At 38.7% G+C, this 10518-nt stretch overlaps 1 protein-coding gene across 3 annotated transcripts; it reads left to right on the top strand.

Annotated features, from left to right (window-relative positions):
• Positions 1-2654: 2654 nt before the first annotated feature.
• stx5a (syntaxin 5A) lies at positions 2655-10246 on the top strand. Of its 3 annotated transcripts, none has more exons than XM_056382281.1 (12): positions 2655-2750; positions 3241-3484; positions 5055-5125; positions 5520-5575; positions 5682-5752; positions 5883-5999; positions 6266-6322; positions 6451-6532; positions 7795-7881; positions 8032-8135; positions 8240-8361; positions 8842-10246. In XM_056382281.1, exons 2-12 carry the CDS (start codon positions 3422-3424, stop codon positions 8999-9001), a joined length of 990 nt encoding a protein of 329 aa, XP_056238256.1. In that variant the 5' UTR covers positions 2655-2750; positions 3241-3421; the 3' UTR covers positions 9002-10246. The 3 variants fall into 3 exon arrangements, with proteins under 3 accessions (XP_056238256.1, XP_056238255.1, XP_056238257.1); XM_056382280.1 differs by having other exon boundaries at positions 2661-2750; positions 3267-3484; XM_056382282.1 differs by lacking the exon at positions 7795-7881 and having other exon boundaries at positions 2661-2750; positions 3267-3484.
• Positions 10247-10518: the final 272 nt, after the last annotated feature.

Below are 10518 nucleotides of genomic sequence, written 5' to 3' on the forward strand. Positions count from 1 at the left end.
GCTCATGTCAACACACTGACATGCCCACACATGTTCACAATCATAGTTTAGCATTTAACAATCAGTGATTAGAAACAGACACAAAGTGCAGCTGAGACAGGTGTACCAAATTTCATAACAATACATCCAATAGTTTCATTCAAAACCACAAATATCAAACTCATGGTGGCACTAGAGGTAAAGTCGAAGGATCATCAAAGTCAATAGGATTCATCCTCTGTTGACTAAGAATGTCGGTATAAAATTTAATGGCAATCCATCCAATAATTGTTGAGATATTCAATCTGGACCAAAGTATTCACTGGACCAACCAAACAACAGCTCATGCCTATGCTCTGCCATTCACAGGGCTTTGCTGCTAGCATGGCTAAAAAAATAAACAGTTTAAGAATAAATATGATAAAAGATATGGTTCAACAATTGAGTTAAAAGAGCTAAAAGGAAACTCAAAAAGAGCGGGAAAGGTTGAAGGAGAAACTATTCTTTTCAGTCCTCATGTGGGTAATTTTGTTCATCAGACTGAAACATTGAATAACGTGTGAAAACATAAAGAGGAGTGTTTTGATAAAGAGATACGTTTGGTGGTTAAAGTGGGATATAAAAGGTGAAGGAGAGTGTAGATGAAGGGTGAGGGGTGGTGCAGGGTATAGGGGGTGGGTGGAAGGCTGGGGGTTTTGTGGTTGGGGGTCTAGCAGGTAAATAGGTGAGGGTGTAGTTGTGGTCTGGCATGCTCGGTCCTGTCAGCCTGGAGGATGCGGGTACCAGTAGGAGTGAGAGGAGATCAGAGAGCCTGCTGAATGTTATCTCTCTCCCCATACCATACCATACCTGCAGGTTGACTCACCTGAGGCAACAGCCAATCACATTCTCTCTCTGTCTGTCGGCTCATTCCTCTACTCCCACTAACTTAAAGTATAATTTCTGATTCATCGGCACAACATCACTAATGACACATCATGTTTTTCTTGCAGCTGGCATCCATCTGAAGTGACCCAATGATCTTCTAGCTTTTTTATTATGGTGATAAGTGCATTCTGTTCCTCGGATGATAAGATAGGTTTGATAACTTATAATATTAACCCCAAACGTCAATATTCTTTTGTCTTCCATTTTTGCAACATAAATGCTGATGTTTGTGCCATCATAAAGCTCCAACAGACTCAATATTCTCCTGTTGTGGTTGATGTTCAAATATTTGACCTGAAGAAAATGAATCATATGATTGTCCAATGTAACATAATCTAATTCATGAATTTTAGATTAATACTTTCAAAGCATATAATCAATAATATTACATTTTGCTTACCTTCAATATAACTTTTATGCAGACTCTTGTAGGTGTGAATGTTAGCATGAATGGTTGTTTGTCTCTATATGTCAGCCCCTATGATAGACTGGGGACCTGTCCAGGCTGTACCCCGCCTCTTGCCCAATGTGAGCTGGGATTAGCTCAAGGCCCCCTGCGACTCTCGAAGGATAAGTATATTGAGAGCTACAGAAAACTAGAGTCAGCCTTGTTTCTGATTCTTCGTGTGGAAGACATTTTACCTCCCATTTCATCCTGATGAAGAGATCCCCTCACCACTCTCCTGGGTTTGTCAACTGGTTTGCACTTATTTCATTTAAAATGAGTTTGTGAATATGTACCATTAAAGCACAATATCAGCTAACAGTCTCAAGGTGGGCCCTGCTTCATTTCCTAATCCTGAGGCCCTAAATTGAAGAGGATGAGGGATTTTATAAGCTTTGTGCTCATGTGTTGCATATCCTTAAATTAAGATGTATTTGTTCAAATTTCCATGCATTAAAACTGGCTCCAGATGGTATTGCACAATGAACACAGGGTAAGGGGAACAAGGGGGTTAATGGGGCCCACAAGCCTAGTTGGGCCCCTGGGTCACATAGTAGGTTAATCCAACCATATATAGGACATAATGTACCTTTTCACATCAAAAGTAGTTAAATACCACACATTTATTCACATGGAGTCCTGCAGCTATACTCTTTACTCAGAAAATCCAGAATGGAAATACAGTAATGTCCTAGGAATTTAGATGTTTAGATCCTTATCCATGATCATGCAGAACCATCAGGGAGGCATCTGGTCAGTCCAAAACTCATTCTGCAGCATGACAATGAGCCCAAACCAGAGTCCAAGACCTATCTTCAGAGACAAGAGGAACAAGGAGTCTAGCAACAGATGGTCTGGCCCCCACAGAGCCCTGATCTCAACATAATGGAGTCAGTCAGGGATCACATGAATAGACAGAAATGAGACAGAAGAACTGTGGCAAGTTCACCAAGATAGTTGGAATAGCTCACCTGTCAAGTTCCTCGAAAAATGTGTGCGAGAGACCTGGTTCTGTTTCAAGGACAGAATGTGATCACACAAAAACAGGTTTTGATTGAGTTTTTTTCATCTTTGCTGCGCTTTACTTTGAAACTACTTCACTGCGTTATTTCCTAAAGCATTCTCACTCCACTTTTAGTGGCTAAACGTTTTGCACAGTACTGTAAATCCCAGGCTTTACTTTGGCATCCTAAATAGTGAATAACTAAGTGTGAACTGGGGACAGGGGGACCCCTGGTGGTGATGTATTGCAACCGCAGGGATTTTCCACATCGGTAAAGTAGACGTGGCAGTGACGTCAATGCCGGAAATGACCCGGATCGGAACTTTAACTCCTGGGTTGATTAGTTTTTACCAGAAACATCGGGAGCTCTCGAAATATGATCTAATATCGATTCAAGTAAGTTGGAACTAATCGATTTTTGTCTTTTAAATAAATTGAATCCACACAGGTTGTTTTAGGTCGAATTTGACCGAAGTAAAGCAGGACAGACCGTACGGAAAGGCAGGTTAGCATTCTGGAGCTAACGTTAGCCTGTGGCTAGCCGGTAAGGCCACAGTCAGCTGTGTCGTGATGGGCGGCCTTCGCACACTGAGCTGGTTAACAATTTGGATAATCATTCTTACCTAATAATGTGTATAATTAGCTCGCCTATGGCTTTTTGTGAGTCGTGGCTGTTGTTTGCCATTTGTCGTCTGGTTATTATAGTTTAACTTAGCCCCTGTCTTGTTGTCGGTGTGAGGGAACAGAGCAGTGAGCTAACGATACCAGCTGGGTTTTTAACTCACAACTCAGCCAACCTGATCAAATTGTGTGCTTTATCAAGTAAAGTTGAAGCTGTCAGCATGTGATAGCCTAAACGTTTTATTTCGACACGTCCCTTTTCCAGACATGTTTGTACATATGTCCATGAAGGATACCCCGCCTTGGATGTGAGTCTGTCCGCACACCGGGACTCTTCATATTTATCCATCACACGGGGCACAGCAGGAGGACCCGGCACTCCCAGGTGGTTTCTGGTCTATAGTGGGTACAGCTGGTGCGGCTGGTGACCCTTTCCCGGCGGCAGGATGACGTGCCGTGACAGAACCCTCGAGTTTCAGTCAGCCTGCAAGTCTCTCCAGGGCAGACAGGTATGTTGGGACAGTACACCTGATCACATCACAATGATAAAGGGATCATTTCATGTAAAATTAATGATTTAGTCTTAATTTCTCAGCATTTACATTCTACAGTAAATTGATGTGTTTTCACTTTAGCTTTTTGTGACGTTGATGAATTTTGGTTTGGTTACTTTTGGTTTTGGTTCCTTTTTTAGTCCCCTTTCCAAAGTCTTTGATTTCTCCAGTGTTCACCAATGACATTTAAAACCTTTTTTTGTACCGCATGGAATTCTATTTATGTCATACTGATTTAAGAATGACATAAGGTTATTTATTAACTTCATGAAGTTATTGATATTTATACAACTTTTAAGATATATATATATATATATATATATATATATATATATATAGCTTAAAAGTTGTATTTAATGATTACACTAAATTACACCAGCCCCTCCTGGGCCAGCAAGCTTTAGTGATGTCTCTAACTTGTAAGTCACTTTGGATAAAAGCATCTGCCAAATAAATGTAAACGTATTTCTTGCTTTAAAGTCACAAGGTTCAGTTAAAAGACAACAGAGACAAGTAGAAGTATCCCAAACAAACACAAAACAACAACCAGAGATGCAGAATGACCACAGAGATCACATGTTTGCTAAAATCAACACTTTCTTTTATGAGCTTCCTAGTTCTCCTAAAAAAGGTCGCTATAGGCACTCCTTAAAAGGCTCCTATAAAAGGTTATGTCTTACGTTACTGTCAACAGAAAGGAAGAAAAATATCCAAGGGTTTGTAAATAAAATGTAAGACTTTTTATACCTTCTGGGACTTTTTTCAGACTTTTGTTTTAGGCAATTTTAGGTCAAGTTACACACAAATTCGTGTTATTGTTGTCTTTATCAGCTGTGTTGAGTCCTCCGTTTTACTGTAAATCCCCAATTGGCACAAAATGTCATTCCCAGTCTCAAGAATAATGGTAGATAGAAGTCAGTCAGCAGTGTGAATGTATTGGCCGATATTAGTTATCATAGAGATATTGATATTAGTACCGTATATATGACAGATAGATATGTTGGAGGCAATTTAGAAACACACACACCACAGAACACTAACAAGTCAATTTTTCAACTGCAAAATGTCCTCGGTACATATCTTGGTCTCAGTTCTTTAAAAGACAAATTTGAAGGATTCTCATCAAAAAGGCTTGTTGAGTTATATGTTAAAATGGCAGTATTGTCAATGTATTGTAATCAGATTTTTCTTTCAAACCCTTAAACCCTGTTGAATCAGTCTCAATCTAGTATCACATTATATTTACAAGTTGGCAGTGCACATAGGGCACCATGACAAATGTTTACTTAGTTTGACCAACAACCCAAAAGCCTGTTGCATAAATTGTGCACTAATAATAAAGTTTTAAAAGAAAGCATATAACAGGAAATATGTGGAATTTTTACTTAAGAACTGACTACAATGTTTAGTAGTCCAAAGTCAATGTTGAGGAAACCTGTTGTCATATTTCCACAGTTGCTCCTCAGCCCCTTATTTTTGATTTCCCTTCCCATCTCATACTCTGTGCTTTTTACCCCTCTGGCAGAATGGAGTCCAGCCCAGTAAACCAGCTCTCAGCGCTCTCAGGCAGCGCAGTGACTTTACAGTTATGGCCAAGTAAGTTCCTTATAGTCGGTTTTCTCGTATGTTTTAACAGCTCATGGATATTTGCAGAATGCACTTGGTCTTTTATGTTGATTTTTGGGTGTTGCATTGTTTGTATTCACACATTATTATCCTCCTCATCCTTACTGCATATGAAATACAACTTTATTTTGCTTGTAAGGGATACATGAAAATACTGCATTTGGATCACTGTGAGTGAAATGAGAAGATTGATGTAAATTTTTTGTGGAAACATTTGTCCAGGACATATAAAATATTCTGAGTAATGAGACACAGACACAGTATAAATTGATCTTATCAACTTATCCAACCCTTGGTAAGAATCAAAACCAACATATTTCCAAGAGTGACAAAGAATGCTAAATCTGTGTTTGTTTTCTTGTAGGAGAATTGGGAAAGACTTGAGCAATACATTTGCCAAACTGGAAAAGCTCACTATTTGTAAGTCATCCATTATTGTTTTATTAGCATCAATTAAAATGTTATGAGTTTGTGTGTGTTATGGTCCAAAGCTCTGACTCTACATGCTGTCATTTGGATGCTTTAGTGGCAAAAAGAAAATCTCTGTTTGATGACAAGGCAGTGGAGATTGAGGAGCTAACATACATCATTAAACAAGTGAGTTGAATGGTTAACATCCCATGAAATGTGGTTTTGCAAACATGTTATTTATGAATAGAGCAGCTATCTACAATCCTGTAAATATCAATTAAATTGTTTTCTACCTCTCCCGTGTTTGTGTTTTTAGGACATCAACAGTCTAAACAAACAGATAGCACAGCTGCAGGACTTGGTGAGGTCCCGTGGAGCTCCGGGTGGCAGGCATATCCAAACCCACTCAAACACTATCGTGGTGTCATTACAGGTATATTCAATAAGGTCTAATTCATATTATATTCTATATTTGCACTAGAACAATCAAAACGTGAAGTTTGTTATTGTAAAATAAAGTGTATGGTTTTAAAGATAAAAATTGTTTTCCATTGAAGTAGTTTTATATCATAAGAAATACAAAACCATCAGAAAATGTTTGTGAAAAAATATTGTTCACACTGGTGTCCTGTAACAAATGTACCCAGCTGAATTAAACAGCACTTTGTTTAACTTTGCTGCATCTTTTGTTGTCTACAGTCCAAACTGGCTTCAATGTCGAATGACTTCAAATCAGTCCTAGAAGTCAGAACAGAGGTGAGGTACACTTTACATTTGGTAAACTTCATCATTCAAAGTCAGAAAATATTAAAAACTAAAGTTGTTGACACAGGTTTTGTCTCACTCATGTTCAACCCCTGTGTCATTTGTCTGTTTTCCTACAGAACCTGAAGCAGCAGCGCAGCAGGAGAGAGCAGTTCTCCCAGCCTCCTGTCTCGTCTTCTCCTCTAATGGCCAACAACTTCAGTAAGTCTGTTCACATCTTAGCTTCATGCTTGTAGTCACTCACTGTGATTTTTTTTTTTACAAGGGTCTTGCATTAAAGTAATGGCAGCAACAGGTAAACAAAGCATGTTGTTGTAGATTCTTAAGGGAGTGTTCACTCTATACCGATGGGAAAAGTTTTGCCTCAGACTCATTTTGTGCTGATTAAAATCCTTCACAAGGTTTCAACTTTGTCAGTACCAATGAGCAGCTGTCTTACATTCAAATTATAAAATAAAAATCATTTCCTGCAGCACAGACGAGGGTTAAAGTGAATACTAAGTTTCTGTTGTTACATTCTGGTTTCATATCGACTGTAACCAGATATGTAGCATAAACTCTACCCTCATGAATTATGTCCTGGTTCATGTGCATTCCTCTAAAAATTTCAATAGTTCCCAATTGTAGAAATCAGTCTTTTCCCGCTCTTCATTTGTTCATCTAATTCATAAAATCTGTGCTGACAGTTTCAAGAAGTGTAATAGAGTGAACACACCTTTATTATGTCTTTGTTTTGGCTTTGTGGCAATATTCGACATGTCTGGCTCCTGCTCAGTTTATAATTTAGCTAAACAAATAGCCAAACAGGCTACTTATCAGAGACCCTCTATTAAACATGGGGAGCTCAGACGCTTCCTGTGCACGTATTCACACTGCCAGTAAAATGTTCATGAACAGCCTGTGGTATTTCAGTATTTTTGGCAATTTCAAGCGAAGTGCTCATTGTAAATACCTTAGAATTATAAACACATTCAAACACATAAACATATATTAGATGGAAATTCAGAATGTTTACAACATTTTGTTTTATTGAAATAATCTGGGTCTAATTAACTGTTGAGACTCACAGTAATGTCCAGTACATCTGACCTTTTGTGTATTGTGGTCCCATTATTACCAATGTGCTTGTCAACAATAAGGTACTTAAATAGAGATAAGATATTTGAAACCAAAACATGTTTCCTCATGACAAAGTAAAAACAAACAGTTATTATTACCATAATATAATGTTTTTCAGTGCACACATTCCTTTATATTTTCTTTCGTATTTTCTAATTTTAGGGTATTTACAATGGGCACATTGCTTGAAATGTATTCAGAAATGGCATGGGTTGAACAGAAACTTTGACTGCCAGTGTACTTCTCAAACAACAGCTGTTGTGATAGGGAACTGCTCTTAGTCCTTGTGAATGATTATTACTGTATTTGGTCCTCTATAATGCAAAAATTAAAAAATATTTTAGGGAGCCGCAAAAAAGGGGCCCAGGAGCCGCATGCAGCTCGCGAGCCGCGCAATGACTACCAGGGCTATACAACCTCAAATTTAAAAGGTATTTCCCTGGAACGTTTGACTCTCCCAGCAGGTATAACTAGCTACTGTATGTGCCCGCTGTTCTCACTGCTTTTCCCCTGTACCATTGAGGATTTCTGTCTAATCTTGTTGAACATGCGTTTGTGTTTTGCTTGTTGTCTCTCTTCAGAGAGCTCAGTCCTGATGCAGGATGAGTCCCGGAGTCTGGGGGATGTGGCCATCGATATGGACTCTCAGTCCAATCCCTTGCAACTCCAACTTATTGATGAGCAGGTAGACTAAGATGTTTGGTGAAAACTATCACCAAATATGTAAACTGTCCATTTATGTGCTCTAACATGGCCCTTTTTGTAATCCTACTGCCTGTGTCATTACAGGACTCATACATCCAGAGCCGTGCAGACACCATGCAGAACATTGAGAGCACCATTGTGGAACTGGGCTCTATATTCCAACAGCTGGCACACATGGTCAAGGAGCAAGAGGAGACGATCCAGAGGTAAGATGGAAACACATACTGTAAATAAAAGAGGCATATGGAGAGAAATAAATGCAACTAGTTTGTGATGACAATCTTGAACATGAAATTCTGTCCCTTCAATAAACTCTGGGAATAATGAATCAGGGCTGGGTGATATGGTTTAAATCATTATTACAATATGGGATATAACTAACTATATGGGAAATATAGGCAAAATCACAGTCACTCATCTTATCAAATTACATCAGATTGTTCATATCAATAACTGTTTTTGTTTGTTTCTACAACTTGCTCCATGATAAGATCGTCAAGATTTTGACTAACAATTTTTTCATTTTGAATTAATCTGAGTTATATAAGTGATTAGTTGACTTGTCTTTTAGTCTCTAAAATGTCAAAAATAACTGATTTGAGAGAAAACTGATGAGGTGTAATGTAATTTGCATCTGTTGTTAAAAGCCCAGTGTCACTGATCTGCCTGTCATGTCTCTCTTACAGGATCGATGCAAACGTGGAGGACACACAGCTTAACGTGGAGGCCGCCCACACAGAGATCCTCAAATACTTCCAGTCAGTCTCCTCCAACCGCTGGCTGATGATCAAGATCTTTCTCGTCCTCGTCATCTTCTTCATCGTCTTTGTCGTCTTCTTCGCCTAAAGAAATGAGGAGTGGCTGAAGGGAGGGGAAAAGCACATCGAATGAGGGGAAGCTGAAGCTAAAACTGAAGCTGGACTGAGACCACATGTCCGGACGTCTTATTTGAAGGACAGACTCCTCTATCAAAGTGACGGTTTGATGGAGGCTTGGGATCCACTCAGAAATAATACAGACTTGTCGGTTATTCCCAAGCCACAGACTCTCGATCTTAATTCAACAATTCAGTGAAGAAAGAAGATGCTGAACTCTGTCCAAATAAAAAGAATAAATTATCTAAAATCCCTACTTTGTATAGAGAGAGCAGAAAACTGCTCTGTATTGTACTTTGACCAACTATTCATAAACATTTAATCAAAAATGGCTAATTTAATGGTTTGATTCTGCAAACTGTCTTTTTAATTTAGATTTTTTTTCCTGTTTACTCCCTTTGCCACATCATCATTATTATTGTTATTTCAAAGCCAAACAACAGAACTGGAGTTTATCCTCAGATTATTTTGCTTCTTAGTTTACTTGCTTTTTATTGAAGAGAAAGCCTGTGTCTCAGTCATTAGCAGTTATTCACTTGCCACCATTCAGTTATGATGTGAAGTATTTTTTTTTTTATCCATTTACATTCTGTTTTTCTTTCAAAGTCTATTTGCCAAATGGGTACTTTTATTGAACTGTGACACATTACAGAGACACTCGCTGTGGTCTAGCATTTCTGTCTCCTGAAGGCATGAAAAGGCATTAAGAGCCAGCTGAAGGGAGCTTTGCTACATAATTCAGGCATGAGCTGTACGAATGTTGATAAGTAGTGTAACAAAAATGTTTTAAATTAAACTGTGTGGTTAGCAGCCACGAGGCAGGTTGAATTGTTGAGAAAGTGCAAGCCTCACACATTGATTGCTGCAGCAAGACTTCAGCTTATGAGTCTCTGAACAGGATCCAGGTTCGACATCAGTGCTTATGAAGGGGTTACACTGGTTTGAAGGCCCACTGATGAAGTGACTCAATCAGCCAGATTCCCTGGAAGTGTCTGGTTGGATGTCACTGTTGTAGTTACTTTCCCTCTTTATCTAATGTACAGGATGTTATTTAAATGACCACAGCTTTTTATGAAGAAAGAAAGCATTCTTCCTATTTTTCCCCTACTGTTTTTTTTTTCTTTTTAGCCAAAAGCCTTGACTTCAATGTACAAAGTGCAAATAGTGATAATGATGTATTGATAAGAAAGTGCATATTAATAAAATAATAATGGGGTGCTGGCAGTGATGGCTGAGATTTTCTTGGGATAAGAGGATTAGTCAGCAGTGATATTATTAGCCATGCTGGACTATGAGACTAACCGACAGAGAGGTGCTAAACAGTGCCGCGCTGCAGTTTCACACCACAAAGACATATGGTATTTATTTTTCCTTCCTTTCATGTATCATAGTACTGGCCCCAGATAGCTGTACATATAAACATTTTGCCTTGTCAACCACAAAAAAAGTGAGAAAGGTCAATGCATCTCGTATAGACACTACTAGATA

Source organism: Seriola aureovittata, chromosome 8 (assembly GCF_021018895.1).
Source record: "Seriola aureovittata isolate HTS-2021-v1 ecotype China chromosome 8, ASM2101889v1, whole genome shotgun sequence".
Lineage (NCBI taxonomy): Eukaryota > Metazoa > Chordata > Actinopteri > Carangiformes > Carangidae > Seriola > Seriola aureovittata.

Bases quoted from the DNA above. Each gene is read 5' to 3' on its own strand.
- stx5a (XM_056382281.1), top strand. From the start codon at position 3,422: ATGACGTGCCGTGACAGAACCCTCGAGTTTCAGTCAGCCTGCAAGTCT. The intron at 3,485-5,054 runs GTATGTTGGGAC...CCCCTCTGGCAG, and splicing joins AGTCTCTCCAGGGCAGACAG to AATGGAGTCCAGCCCAGTAA. The intron at 5,576-5,681 runs GTAAGTCATCCA...TGGATGCTTTAG, and splicing joins ACTGGAAAAGCTCACTATTT to TGGCAAAAAGAAAATCTCTG.